The sequence below is a fragment of the Mus caroli genome, chromosome 1 (genome assembly GCF_900094665.2).
Source record: "Mus caroli chromosome 1, CAROLI_EIJ_v1.1, whole genome shotgun sequence".
NCBI lineage: Eukaryota > Metazoa > Chordata > Mammalia > Rodentia > Muridae > Mus > Mus caroli.
The window spans coordinates 10,150,607-10,166,406 of NC_034570.1; the positions used below are offsets into that span (position 1 = coordinate 10,150,607).

At 39.1% G+C, this 15,800-nt stretch overlaps 1 protein-coding gene across 3 annotated transcripts in view; it reads right to left on the reverse strand.

Annotated features, from left to right (window-relative positions):
- The window catches only part of Eya1 (EYA transcriptional coactivator and phosphatase 1), a 142,222-nt gene that overhangs the window by 71,177 nt on the left and 55,245 nt on the right, over positions 1–15,800 (reverse strand). For all 3 annotated transcript variants that reach the window (XM_021155505.1, XM_021155483.1, XM_029483170.1), the window contains 2 exons: positions 13,421–13,503; positions 12,834–13,020 (listed from right to left, as the gene is read on the reverse strand). In XM_021155505.1, coding sequence (XP_021011164.1) covers positions 12,834–13,020; positions 13,421–13,503 — 270 coding nt within the window. The remainder of the gene's footprint in view (positions 1–12,833; positions 13,021–13,420; positions 13,504–15,800) is intronic.

Below are 15,800 nucleotides of genomic sequence, written 5' to 3' on the forward strand. Positions count from 1 at the left end.
TGCACACGTGCATCACCACACTCAGGTCTCCTCAGTGCTGGGACTGCACACGTGCATCACCACACTCAGGTCTCCTCAGTGCTGGGACTGCACACATGCATCACCACACTCAGGTCTCCTCAGTGCTGGGACTACACATGTGCATCACCACACTCAGGTCTCCTCAGTGCTGGGACTGCACACATGCATCACCACACTCGGGTCTCCTCAGTGCTTGGACTGCACACGTGCATCACCACACTCAGGTCTCCTCAGTGCTGGGACTGCACACGTGCATCACCACACTCGGGTCTCCTCAGTGCTGGGACTGCACACATGCACCACCACACTCAGGTCTCCTCAGTGCTGGGACTGCACGCATGCATCACTACACTCAGGTCTCCTCAGTGCTGGGACTGCACACATGCATCACCACANGCTGGGACTGCACGCATGCATCACTACACTCAGGTCTCCTCAGTGCTGGGACTGCACACATGCATCACCACACTCAGGTCTCCTCAGTGCTGGGATTGCACACATGCATCACCATACTTAGCTTTTTCCTTAGATTCTGGGAAATCAAATCAAAGCTTTTATAGCACCTTACTGACAGAGCCATCTCCATATCACCCACCCCTCCCCCTTTTTGGTAGGAAAGGAAAAGAATGCCAGAGTACTATGGAACACAGTTTTCTGTGCCCTGGGGTTTGTAGTCTACACTGAACAAAAAGGCACATATGGAGGCCAGGGGACAACTTGAAGAGTTAGTTCTCTTCTCCCACCATGTGGGTCTTAGGTACTGAACTTGGATCAGGTACTTTATCTACTGAGTTATCTCACTGGCCCTAAGCAGTTACCTGTAATGCAGTTATGAGTTTCTGGGTTGAGTGAGACATTGCAGTTAGCTATGCTGAGAGAGACATTATATTCTCTAAGGAAATTCACAGGGTACTGCCAGGAGAGTCCAGGCAGAAGGTCAGAGGCCTAAGAGAGCCTGTGATGTTCCTCAAAAGGAACTTGGCATTGACAGGGTTGCCAAAGCTAGAGGCTGTTAACCTTTACAGTTACCTGGGACAGTATGCCAAGAAAAATATGTACTTAGAGATCTCCTTTTATTATATCCTGGTAAACAGGAAGGAAGAAACAAACAAATCCGAGACAGAAAAAGGACTTCCATAAAGCCTTGAATGCATTCCTTTCTCCTTCTCCTTCTCCTTCTCCTTCTCCTTCTCCTTCTCCTTCTCCTTCTCCTTCTCCTTCTCCTTCTCCTTCTCCTTCTCCTTCTCCTTCTCCTTNCCTTCTCCTTCTCCTTCTCCTTCTCCTTCTCCTTCTCCTTCTCCTTCTCCTTCTCCTTCTCCTTCTCCTTCTCCTTCTCCTTCTCCTTCTCCTCCTCTTCCTCCTCCTCCTCCTTCTCCTCCTCCTCTTCTTCCTCCTCCTCTTCCTCTCCTTCCTCCTCCTCCTCCTTCTTCTTGATTCCCAGTAAATATTACCTTATCAGAAAATATCAGCCTTGGCACAGGAAAGGTGTATTAGGGGTAAGAGTGTTTACCACCCAGGCACTAGTACCTGATATCAGATCCTAGCACCCATATAAAAAATGTGGCTACCTGTGCTGTGGGAGAGAAAGGCATGAATCACTAGGGATTACAGGCCATAATAAGTCTAGCTCAAGGTTATAGTTACTGGCACCATTTCAAGGGAACAAAGTGAACAGAATAGAAAAGAGTATCCAATGTCCTCCTCTAGGCTCCACACATGTACTCAGGCACATATGCATGAATATACCACACACATATATACATAGTGCACATCATACACCCCTATCAAACAAACACCAAAATGAAACCAAAAGAAAAGGTAGTTGACTTAAAGGAATCTCCATAACTTGGGTAGCCAGAAGTGTAATCTTCCCATAAACTCTTGTATGCCGTCAAGGGAAATCATCCCAACTTGTTGACTGGCATTAGATCATGAACCAGTAGTTCAGAGATCCATGCTGATTGAGTTAATTGTGGAGGACATCCATAATTTTTCTATTTGTATTCTGTAACCATGGTGCCTTTTTCACACAGGCACTAGTTGAGGTTTTCATTAATTCCTCAGTCATAATCTAGTAACTAAACAAAACATTGTTTTCTGTGCAGTACATCTATTACCTGCTGTTTAATGCTCTGTGGATAACCTCATTGGCCACATGTCTTTCTATATAAGGAAAACAGGTAAGTCCCACTTTGCAGGCTTCTCTGACACAACTACCAGAGGGGCAGACATGATGTATAGTAGTAGTGAACTGCAGGCAGGGAGAGCCCACTGCTGATCTGAATTAGCATTTCTTTATCCTGTCACTTCTTTATCCCCAGCACGCATCATGGTGTCTGTCACATAAGTATTTGCAAATCCCCACTGGACATGAATGGAAGGGAATATCTGAGGGCCTGGGACATGCCAGACATTTGGTTAATTGTTCCATTTTATTGGTACAGTTATCTTTTACCACAGATGAAAAGCATCCAATTTGAGAACTTCAATCTAAAACATTAAAAATTTTCCAAGTGTCCAAGATATTTTGATTTTTAACATGATCCCCAAATGGAAAATACCACCATAGCCTCATGTGATGGGTTTCAGACACACTAAAACATTACTTGAAACCACTCTCATACTCTGTGTATAAGGAGTATATTAAACCAACTCAGACATATTCTATTTCCATGCTTTCTCAATGTGCAATGCAGCATTTTCAACATTCTGAAAAGTCAAGTCTAGACTACTTCTGCTTTCTATAATTTTACGTAAGAAATGCACAGACTTCACTATTCTTAATTCCAAGAGATCTGCTTCTCATGGCCTGCCCAGAGCAAATGGCAGAACCAGGGTTCAATCCAGAACCCAACTCCAATCCCCGCTTTCTATCTCAGTTTCTCTGTGTTGAGCTCTTTGGGAGTCTGATGCCCAAGACATATTCAGAGATATTCTTGAGGCGGGTGGGTCGGTGAAAAGAGGGGTCTCAGACAATCATAGTCATGGAAGCAAAGTATACTATGTTCATCTTCAGTGAGCATCATTATGACAATGGGTTAGGAGGAAACCAGAAAAGCAGAAAGATCTGTAATAAGCCTTGGTAACCCATGTTCCTATTTTACCTTGGGATTTTGCAGGAACAACAGAAAACCCATCCCCAATGCTAGGAGAAGGATGAGTTATGTGGGAAAGATCAAGTCACGCCCTTCTGTTTCCCTGAGGCAGCCACCTCAGCATTCTTCAGGAGCCTTCACCTATGACAGGCTGAGATGCTGTGAAAATTTAACCTTTCTAGATTCCATATGTATTTAATAGTGTGACAGATGACCTTAGACAAATGAATTGACAAGTCAGTTTTGAGTTTACAGTCAGTAAACTGCTCAATTTCTTCATGTGAAATTTGTGAAGTGGATTTATAGATACAAGATAGTTGTAGACTTACAATCCACCTACATTCTAGATATTTTTCAGTTAGCTTAAAACTCAAAATTGATTTTCTCACAAAACAATGACAGATATGATTTCCAAATCAATCTATGGTCACAAAACCAACCTATAATTCAGAAGAAAATGGTACCCACAACATAAAGTCGTAAACAAGTATACCCCCAAGTAGCAGCAGGAATTGAGAAGCAGTAAAATTTCTTAAAGAACGGCACTAAGAAAAATTGATTTTAATTTTAGGACAAGATACTTGATAAAGTTTCAGAAGGAGTCAAAAATGTTTTAAAAAGTGTTGGAAAACTGATTTAGAGCCCTAAGATTCCCACTTTCACCCTAAAATTGTTGGCTTCCATTTACTTGATATGATTATTTGCTACTCCTGTACTTAGTGATCATCAACCATAACCTGAGAGTGAATAAATAAAATTTTAAAAAGTAAAAATGCAAGTGGGCAAGGTAGGGCATGGCGTTCTTAAGGATGAAGGGAAAGGAAAGAAAAGAATACAAAGATGACAAAGTGTTTGCTAAGTAAGACAGGCTGGGTGGTTTAGGAAGTAGGGGATGGGAAGCAAGGACAAAATGCCCAGCACCATGCTACCTCAATGTGAGAGACTAGCTGAGCTGGAGCAGGAATAAGGATCCAGAGTGGGAGTAGAGATCCATCAGTGATGATGGCACCCCACGCTGGACCGGCCTGTGGCAAAGCCTTCAAGACCGGGCCCACAATGGAGCAGACACACTTGAGAAAGTGAAAAAACCCTCAAGTGACACGCAATGATTTTAGAACTCTGAGACTCCAAAACATACAAGAACTTCAAGCCTGCCTTATTCCATTAGGGTAGCTACTTGTTCAAACCTGTGACATCAATTTAACTGAATACCACAGTGTATATGACTCGGCTGAGTGATGTGAATGACTCCAGAAACTGCAACCTTGCTACAGCCTTTGCTCTATGTTTACATTTTCACTTTTCTGCCCATTTGAGTGCTCAGCCCTGGCTGCTCTGTGAAGCAGCATGCTTTACTGATTAAGAACACAAACATGAAGCCAAGGACGGCTCTGAGCTGGTTTGACCCATTGATGTGGACTGACTTAATCTTAGCTTTCTCTGACGTCTATGAAACATTGGTAAATGTCTACACCGTCCTTATTGCATATATGTGGGTGGGGATTAATTAAGTTAATGTGTTCAGGAGGAGGAATTGAATGTGGAAGAGTGGTGGCTATATTAAGTGAGAGCAACCTTGGGGCTGATTATACAAGATAAGGGGACACTCACTCTTCTTTGTAAATATCACTGTGTCTTTCACACTCGTTCATGCTTATTGCTGCTCAGTAATAAAAAAAATATTCATTAAACTTACTGAGTTTGCAAGTTTAGATATTAACCTACCAATCATACTATTAACACTTAATCCAGAATCTACTTACTGGGATGAGGATTAGGTTGGTGGTAGAGCATTTGCTTAGCCCTTGGACTGATTGTTAGTACTTCAATAATCAAACAAACCTCAGTATTAAACTATCTTATTCTAGTTAAAGGAAGTGGAGGAATGATAAGCACAGATAATCATCTGTCCCCTAACCAACCATCTCTACTTAGCGAGGATCTGTGTTGGTCCAACAGGATGATTAATATTTTATGATATTTCAACTAAGGAAGCCATTGTGAAGAAAGCTGAAGTAATGAGTGTTTGGGGTCATTAATTTAATTAGATGAATAATATATGTCTTTGCTTTTGATTTTTTATGTCCGAGACATATATTACATATAAATATGCTGTAGATGTTACTGGACTCCAATATACTAAATGACTCAGTAAGCTGACTGTCCTGACTGTTGCTGAACTCATCAAAAAACGTAGACAAGTCAAAGCGCATCAGGAAGTAGATAATTTCTCTGTCTGACTTTGCACTTCCAAGAAACAAAGTACAAAATGTGCAAGTGATAAAACCCATTTTTATTATATTTTGACATCGTAAAACAAAAAGTGGACGATATTTGCATGTAGTTTATAGTCCCATCAAGGGTGATGCTACATGTTTTTTGGGGAAGCAGAAAGGAAGAATAGAAATGCCATCAAGACACACAAATTCAACAACTCCTAAAAAACATCTGTTTCTCTTTCTCACATCTTAATGGCTTGGCAATTTTAGATACAAACATTTGTTTTGCTGACAAATGTTTCCAAAAAAGTTAGTGGAGTTTGTTTCACTGAAATGGTTTACTCTTGAGCTGAACAAATTGCAAACTTCTCCAGCATTTACAGGCATCTGTGAAAATGAGCAAGTATGGCCTGTAGATTTTCCAACCATCCAGGCCATGGCCAGCATGTGGGGAGTGGGAGGCATGCTATTGCAAACTTCAGTTTCATCTCTACAATGAGCACCCCCAAGCATGGTCACATTGGACTGCCTCTCCTACATTTATGGGGAGATGCCTGGCAGTTTTGTTTCTCATTCTGTCACAGGGAGTTCCTGGGGGAGAACAGAGTTCTGGGCTCTGCACAAGATCCATCCCCCCTTTTCAAGTCCTTTGCTCTAGTTTCTTGTGCCTTGGCAGGGATCAAAGAGGCAGAGGGAACAAATGGTTTCCCATGCATATTGAATTCCCTCTTACACTGAATTTTCCTCTGTCACTTGAAATTTAATATTGGCAAGGTTCCTGCACATCACCTTAGCTGCTAACTCGTCTCCAAGCAGTCAGCGAGAGCAAAGGGAGAGTTGGACCAATTTTAGTGGGGCAGGAATTTATGTTTCTTGTGGTGTTCATACTAAAATTCGCTCTTAATAAATAAGCAATTAGCTTTTATTTCACATTATTTTCAAATGTGTTTTTCACCACACACCAGTTTCTGTCACTCCGATTTGCTTTATAGCAGTTAAAAAAAATTATAAGAATCTTTTTCTAAGAATTCAGCTACAAAACTCTTATCTTACTACCTGATATTTATGGAACACTCAATAGCTATGTACCTTCAGGATACATTGTACCAAAATTGACTCACTAATACATTCTGAATTTTGGTAACTCATCAAAAGCAAGTTAGGCAAACCTGTAAGATGGGGCAACTAGAATTGACCTCAGGGTACATTGCCAGGCTTTGTATAATAATGAACTTAAAACTATAAGCCCTGAATTGCACTTGAGTACATTTGATTATATATTATTCTGAAGATAATAGTTGATATATTTAGTAGGAACTGTTCTGAGAGATTTGGGACTAAATATATGTTTTCAAGGCAAATGACTTAACCAAGAATAGTGGCTGGGTTGCAAATTAAATCCATATGATTCATGTGATTAAATATATATATATATATATGTTTATATATACATATATATACACACACACACAAATAAATATATATGTATATATACATATGGTCACATTGGACTGCCTCTCCCAGGTTTAGGAGAGATGCCTGGCAGTTTTGTTTCTCATTCTGTCACATGGAGGCCCTTCAGGAGCACAGAGTTCTGGACTCTGCACAAGCTCTATCCCTTTCTTCAAGTCTTTTGCTCTAGTTTCATGTGCCTCTTCCTTAAGAAAAGTCAGCTTATTTTAAAAGTTCCTTTGTGATAATACTTCCAATTTGCTAAATTATTTTTATGTATTCTTTTGAATATACACATTTGATTATGTTGATTTAAGGGTTTGGTATAAGACTATAATTTATATCCCAAAGCCTAAGAGATGGTGTGTTAATATTAGCAAAAGATAAAACATCTGAAAATTTCTTGTCCATCTTTATAGATTTTAAACTGAAAGAAATTATTGACCTATTAATTTTTTTTAAAAAAAGAAATTAAAAACAAATGTGGCCTATCATTTTAAAGGTAACAAAATCATGATTAAACTCTGGCCTATCATTTTAAAGGCAACAAACTCATGATTTAACTCTGACACTGTTTCATGGCTGGGATTGCACCAGAAACTTCAGAGCCGATTTTTGTTCAACTTTTCTTTAATAGATAGTGCAATTCTAATTTTTATAAGTACCCTTCTTCTAATGATCGAAAGCCATTTAATTGAGAAGAGAGAAATAGTTGAATGATCATGGTTACTGAAAGTATTATACACCACCAAAATTCTCAGATTTTACTTTCTATAAATTCACTGAAAGAAAGGATTTCAATGGGAGTGATAATTGTGTAAACATGTTTGGAGTAAATTAAAAAGGAAAACTGAAACGTTATGGTACTCAGAAACCCAAGTCTGAAGAAGGCTAAAAATACAACAACAACAACAAAATCACAAAAGAAAGTTAATAAAAGAAGAAGAAGAAGAAGAAGAAGAAGAAGAAGAAGAAGAAGAAGAAGAAGAAGAAGAAGAAGAAGAGAAACAAAATAGCCTTCCCTTTTCTAAAATAATATCAGTTACTGATTTGGCAACACAGTCTGACTAACCATGATGAAAAAGGAGAGGTGCAGGTTGCTAATATCACAAATGAAAGAACGACATCACTGAAAATTTTATAAGTACTGAAATGACAATAAAACTTATTAGAAGTCAAGAACACATGTCCATAGTTACAGCACTTGAGGATAAGGCAAGTGTCAAGAGTTTGAGGCCAGCTGAAGCTACATGTCTCAAAAAAAAAAAAAAAAAAAAAACCCTAAACAGAATAAACCACAATATCATAAACAACCTTTTGTATACAAGCTAGGTAGACTAGGTGAAACAAACCCTTTTCTTCAGAGAAGAAACTTGCTGAACCTCTCATAAAGGAGATCATTTAAACAGACCCCCATGTATATGAACTAATGACAGATTCAAAGAGAAATCACTAGACCCATACGGGTTCACTAGCAGTAAATATTATCAATTATCAAATATTTAATGAGCAAACTATTAGAATTCTCTGTGCTTGTCTAGAAAACACATGCAGAGGGAATGTTTCCCAGCTTAAGCAATGAGGCCAGCATTATGCTAATACTAAAACCAGACAAGGGCTTCTCAGCATATGAAAACTATAGGCAAGAATCTCTCATGAATATAAATGTGAAGATTCTTAGGAAAGCATCAGCAACTAAGTCCAAGAATGTACACGAAGGACCATACGCTATGACCAAGTGGGATTTACTGAACATATGCAAGGCTGGTCAGCATTGGAGAATAAAATGAAAGCAATCCATCACATCACCATGCTAAAGAAGAACAGTTACACATATGTCAACAGATGTGGAGCAAACACTCCACACAATGTAATAGCCTCACTCGGGATGAAGGAGGATCAGAGCGAAGGGTCTTTCCTTGATAAAGGCCATTTAGGGACAATGTTCACATTCCACTGGATGGCCTTGCAGCCAGGAGTACATAGACAACACAAATTGGAGCTCATAGCTGTACTTTTGCTATTATTATGAATTGTAACATCAATATCTGTATTTTCCAACAGTCTTAGGCAACCCCTGTAAAAGGCTCATTTGACCCCCACAGGGGCTGCAACCCATAGGCTAAGACACATTGGTCTAGAATTTCATCTATAATTCAGTAGAATTCCTAGATCAATTTGCTAACAAGCTGGAATCTTGACAGTGTTGAACTTTTCTATCCACAAGCCTAGAATATCTCGTGTTTCTTTCACGTGGGTGTTATACTTTTCCTCATATAGTTCTTGTGTCTGCAGCCTCTCTCTCTTCCCTACTGTTCTCTTTCCCTCTCTCCTGCTGTTGTAAATGAACACAGTAAGGAAGCAGTAATCTTATTTCTGTTACTTGTTATGTTTTACCCTGTATGTTCACTAGTTTCAGACCTTTTTTTTTTCCTCTCCCATCTTTAGGGAAGAGAGTCATTTTTTCACATTCCACTGGTTGGCCTCGCAGCCAGGAGTACACAGACAACACAAATTGGAGCTCATAGCTGTACTTTTGCTACTATTATGAATTGTAACATCAATATCTGTGTTTTCCAACAGTCTTAGGCTATGGTTATGGGAATCACTATAACACGAGGAACTGTATTAGAGGGTCACAGTGTTGGGAAGGTTGAGAACCACTGCTCTGCACATTTACTTTATAAATCATTGGATGTACATGATTCCAAAGTTCAGATGAGGCAAACAGCTTTGAAAAGACAGCATCATTTTGGAGAAGAGTCAAATCACAAGATATTTTCTGACTTGAGGACTTACTCTTGAGCTACAGTGATCAAGACACCATATACTGGAGAGATATAATCACCATTTCAGAGGAATCGAATATGGAGCTCAGAAATGCACATCAGAATGGTCAATTGATAATATGACAAAGGAGAAGTTGCAATATAATGGAGAAAAATCTTTCCATAGTGATTCAGAACAACTAGAGCTCTTCATGTAGGAAAGGAATCTACAGCCTCGCCTACATTTTGCACAAAACCAAATTCAGCGTGTATAAAGACACTTCAATGTGAAATGCAGAGTTCTGAACTACTCAGGCCATAGGAAGGGAGACATTCTTACATCATCATCAAAGGTGTGATTCAGAAAAAAAAACTGATAAGGTAAATTTCATTAAAAGTGAAACTTCCTCTGTGATAAATCCTGTTACTAGAAACCCATGTCCTAGATAAAAACATTTGCCAAATATGTGTGTGCCATGAGGCTTGAGGGCAAAATATAAAGAGAATTAGTGAAACATTAAGAGAACGACCTGACAGCAAACAGTATTGCTCAGAAACACCAGAACAAAGAAGGTGTACAGGATTTGTGCATATGCAAACACGCTCTGATCACCCCAGGATCTGTGCCTATGAAAACATGCTCTGCTCACTGCATCACCAGGGAAGAGCAAATTAAAACAAGGTACCACGTACCACAGCAGTGATAATGACCAAAATCCAACACATCAGCACCATGAAGTGTGATACACCTCCGTGGAGCAACTGAAATATTGTTGATGAGAATGCAAAATAGTAGTCACGTGAAAAATAGGTTCATGATTTCTACCAAAACTCACCATAACTTTGCATAGAATCAGCAACCATACTTCTAAACATCTACCAAAAAAAAAAAAAAAAAAGAGTAGAAAACTTATATGTACACAAACACTTGTATTCCCAGCTTGTCAGCATATAGAGAATAAACAGCTGTAGAGTGTTCGGCTCTAATTGGCACATACATAGCATAACTCTCTCCTAGAGGCTCACGAGTCATTGCAGAAGACTGTCAAAGCTAGAAGCAGTGGGTGACTCCAAGGAAACAGCATTTTCCAGACACAACAGGGCAACTGCAAGCAATTGTAACAGTCTGCAGAAGACTTGGACGATCTCGAACCAGACAAAATGCCATCAAGAGGTAGGGAAAGGGGCACAAAGTCCCACTGCTACCTGAGGAGTATTAGTGTTTGACTGCAGCTGGAAGAGGAAGAGTCAGTTTTATTTAAGCGTATAACCTCAGGCATGACCCCTGGCATGTCTACTATGCTCCAGGACAGGCCCCACCCTCTAGAGTATTTGAGCAATACAAATTGTACTTGAAGGACTTAAAGAGATAGAAATACAGATAAAGACAGAGATGGCAGAGATAGAGATACAGAATATGAGGTTGGTGGGCTGGGAGATGGATCTGAGACAGGCTGGCTGAATCTGTTAAAAGGTGTGTTGTGTGAGGTCTGCAAAGAATAAAAATATTATTTAAAAAATGTACAGTATGAAAAGTTGGGTCTTTACATGTTTGCCAAAACAAAATGACAACAATGAACAGCAGCAACAAAAAGGCTTATCAGTTATCTTTCTATGTTCACTGTATAAAACATTCAATGAACAAGGTGAAAACAGCTGCCACGGATATAGAAAGGCCAAGTGCATACAATACCAGGTAGAAGCCGGTACAGCTTCCCGGGTTACAGAATACTCACTTTAGCCCAATGGATTACTCAATTCAAAAGAAACTACACCTGAAATGGTTTTGATAAAAGTATATATTTATTAACTTGAATACTTCTATCTAAAAAGGCATCAGATAATATTTTTAAAAACATCTGAATTCTTTCATTTAATGAGTTCATGAATTTTATCATCAAAGTTCCATTCGGAGTGAGAAGGCAGGCGAATTACTTCCCTGAACTTAGTGTTGGGATCCTTTGGAATTTTTTCATTGATTCTGACTATGAAACTTAAGAAAGGTCAACTCATAAACACTCGTTTTAATGTGATACTATGCACTTATAAGAAATTTGAAAAATATTTACTCCTCAGGTCAATTATATTCTATAGAAATTAAATAGTGAAATTGAGTATAAATGCCACCAATATTTTTTCCTTATGAAAGCTACAATGTATTGTCCTCTCTTAAAGTAAAATCAGATATACATTGTGAAAATTATGATTTTTTTTATTGTTTTCTCTGTGGTATTCTTTTTGTGTCCATAAATATAGAGATTTGGTGGTATCTGTTAGTAGTTATAAATATTTACATTAGTATTTGTTAGACAAAATCTGTTTCCATGTTTTAAGACAAACAGCTAAAACTGACATGCTAAGATTATGTTAGGGCTCTGGGACACTGCACAGCACCTTTAAAGTTGACTTGTAGCAATAAAGTAGGTTCTACTTCTAGGAATAGGCAGCAGGAAGAGTCTCTGACTCTGTGGGAACAGCTCGTCTCAGAATCCATGAAATGAAGGCTAACAGTTTTAAAGTTAGGACAGGAGTGTAAAGTTGGAGAGAAAACGAAAGACATAGAAGATTAACAGAGGGAATTACACATATAATGCTTTGTGGTGATTTGTTCCACAAAGAACGAATCAGTGGGGGAAAGAAACTATAAAAGACACAGGTAGGAAATGATTCATGGGTGGAGAAGCACTTGTTTGCTGGACCTTGGACAGAAGTATGAAAACTGCCCACACTGGACACACTGTTAAAAAAATTCACAGTATGTCTGGAGCAGGGAAGAACAGAGCCAACTTGTTGGTTGGCACAATTTCCTTTTGGTGTTATCTGACATTTTTCTTTTCAATTCTCAGCAATAGTGCTGTGGTGGAAAACATCTCATAATGATCAAAAATGTTAAATTATAAATAGGATAACTTATTTTCATATTCCAAATGTCGTATGGTATTATTCTTTCATTAGTTATTATTAGTTATTAATAACAAGTAGTTATTTTTAAGTATATGCCTAAAGGCTATGTGCTATGTATACCATATCCTGAAAAATGAGAAACTGTCCAATGAATAAATAAAATCTCATTCTTTTGACAAGTTCACATACCTTATATCAACATTTTCCAATGAATAAATAGCAATAACAGTGGTACCACAATTGTGCAGTTCAATGTAGTTAAGTGTTTATGAAAACTAGCCAAAATGGTTCAACCTACCACATGAGCTTATGACCTCAGAAAATACAGTTAAGCACTGAGAATCCAGCCAGGACTAATCAGAACGCACGATTACCTGCTGTGGGGTCTGTGACCGCCTGACTTGTGACGCCAGAAGGTGGTTCCTGGAGTTGGTAAGTGGCATTGTTGGACGGTGTGGTCGGGCTGGTGTTACTGCTTGTCATGTAGTGAGCTGGATACGGCGAGCTGTTATAATACTGTGCATACTGACCCTGGCCAAAGCTGGGATAAGACGGATAGTCCTACCAAATCAAAGCACGGGAGAGGGCTCTGTTAAAGGACTGCAGTTCATTCCCTGCTCTGCAGAGTAAAGTCATAAATGCTTGTGTTTCTCTGCCTTTCATAAACACATATAAGCAAGTACATATCCACTCGTGAGCTCAGGCTTCCAAGTAAAGTTTAAGCAGTGATGCAGACATGCTTCAGAGCTCCCATTCTATGCCATGGTACCAAAAAGGAAACCCACCTGAAAACCATAAGTCACCAGAAATGGCTGCTACAGTGATTGTATAAAGAAAAAAAAATGTTTAAAGAGCTTAAGAAAGTATCCATTCACATTTTAACATGAAGAATTTTTCCTTTGTGTAATAAAATCATGTTGTATTTAAATGTTTCAAAACTTGAATTGCCTAATTAAATTACCTGCTGTGAACTGTTGAATCCGGAGGAGTTGGTGAGTGAATTATTTCCTGAATATAATCCTGATGATGTGGTAAAGCTGCTACCTGAAACAGATTAGAAAGTTTCTCAGTCAGTACTCAGTCAGCTGGGGAAACGTCACTGCCACCTGACTGGGGCCAAGCCAGCTCTGTCTTCCTTCTGCACTAGAATCCACTGTCATGATTAACATTTTATTTTCCTAAAATAATGGAGAAATGGCCCAGTGGGTAAGCACTTGGTGCTCTTTCAAAGTACCCATAACTAGTTCCCAGCACTCACCTTCGATAACTGCAGCTTCAGGGCATCCAATTGGTCCAGTCTCCTCTAGTAGCTACGATCATGCTAGCACACATGCACATACACACACACACCACAATAAAAATTAAATATTTACAAAGATGGTTGGCCATTTCGATTGTACTATATTGTAGTAAAGAAGTTTAAATTTTAGAGTACATGAGTAATTCAGAAAAAAATTTAAAGTCAAAAGTATACATTTGTCCAAAAATACCAGCCAATAAGTTTTCCGTTTTAGTCTGTGAAACACACTGGTTTCCATGTCTTTACGTAAAATATGCAAAATATAAATGAAGCATTTCTTCCCTGGAGCCCTTTCCACTCTCTTCCCTTAGCCAGTTTTAATAAATGTCCATTCTCCTTCCTTAAAATAAAATAAAGTTATCATATTAGATGAACATTATTAAGGTTCTTGCTTGCTCAGAAACTGTGTTGCTACTTCTAAGGAGTTATAATGTTCCCTGATGTCCTTATTTATGGGGCCATTATAACAGGCCTTTGAGAAAGCTCTTATTATTTTATTTCACAGAAGAATAAATGGCAGCACTTGAAATTCTTAGTACAAAGAAGATTAAAGGAGAATATTTCCTGTCACAGGTGCGGCTGAAAGCAACACTGGGTGTCCACATTGTTCAATAACAAACAGTAGGTGCTGTGCACAGACATCTCCGAATGCTTCCCTTACATCATTCATCACACTACTGCTGAGCTGTGCCAGATAAAAACACACTAGCCATCCGGTGGTCTAACTACAAAGCACTTCTAAAAGGATTAAGCTCAGAAGTGAACAACTATGTATTTTTAAAGATGTGTTATACACTGAAGTACACTGTCACATGGTACATCTTTATGTACCAGACAACAGAGAATTTTACTGCTAAGAATTTACTTTAGGGGAAATGAGGAGTTGACTTAGGGAGCTCGTTAGCAAAGATGCTTCCTCACTGCTTTCAGCGTCAAAGCAGAGGAGCCCCAGCCCTTCAAGGGCAGTGCTCTGAAACCAACTTCAGATTGTTAGTGGTGCTGGTCACATGAGATTTTGTCCCATATTATTTTATAAACACACAAACTAAACCAACAAAAATACATTTAATTATCTTATTTTTAAAAACATTGGAAACATGAAAATGTTAAGAAGTACAAAAACTGGGTTGAAGAAATAACTCCGCAGGGAAAGGTACTTGCTAACAAGCCTGATAACCAGGGTTCGGTCCCCAGGACCACATAGTAGAAGATAGACCGGCCTTAGGTAAGTTGTCTTTTTATCTCATTTATGCTATGGTTCACATTCACCCCGACGCGTACACACACATAACAAAGTTCATGAGTTCATGTAGATTTCTAAATTTTGTACTCAGAGCTCATACTGTTTCTAGGACTTTTTTCAAAACGCAATTTTTGAAAGAATAAAATTGTGTGGCAAATGAGTGTGCTAAACAGCAAAAGTATAGGCAGATCAAGTAGAGTCCTCAATGGAAGCTCACTGCTTACAGGTAGATTCAGGACTAACACACAGTGGTTGCTTCTCCAACTATTTACTTACTAAACATTTAAATATTGGCTTAACGGTCAGAACACACAGCTAAGGTGTTAATTTTGGGAGGTGCCAGCATGAAAGTCATAGGACAACACCAACTGTCATTCCTCAGGCACTTGCCAGCTTTTGGAGGCAGGGTCTGCAGAACTTTGTCACATAGATCAAGTTAGTTTTGGAGCAAGCCAAAGGTCCTCCCATCTTTGCCTGCAGTCTCAGCGTCACTGGGATTTCAAGAGTGCACCACCTTGCCTGATGTTTTATATGGGTTCTAAAGATCCAAACTTAGGGGACATGCTTGCTAGGCAAGTGCTCTGCGGACGAAGCCTTCCCCCAGGCCAGCTTAGAGCTTTTGCTGCATGGATGAAGAACTGCCTGGACTCTGAACAACTCACCTGCATACTCTAAACTAATATTCAAATCTTAAGAGAGTTCTCAAACAAGTGAACTAATATTTCAGAAAGCAAAACGGTTCCTCCACACACAGAAAAGGGAGGCGTTATTGTTTCTCCCAGAATACACAAAATTCTT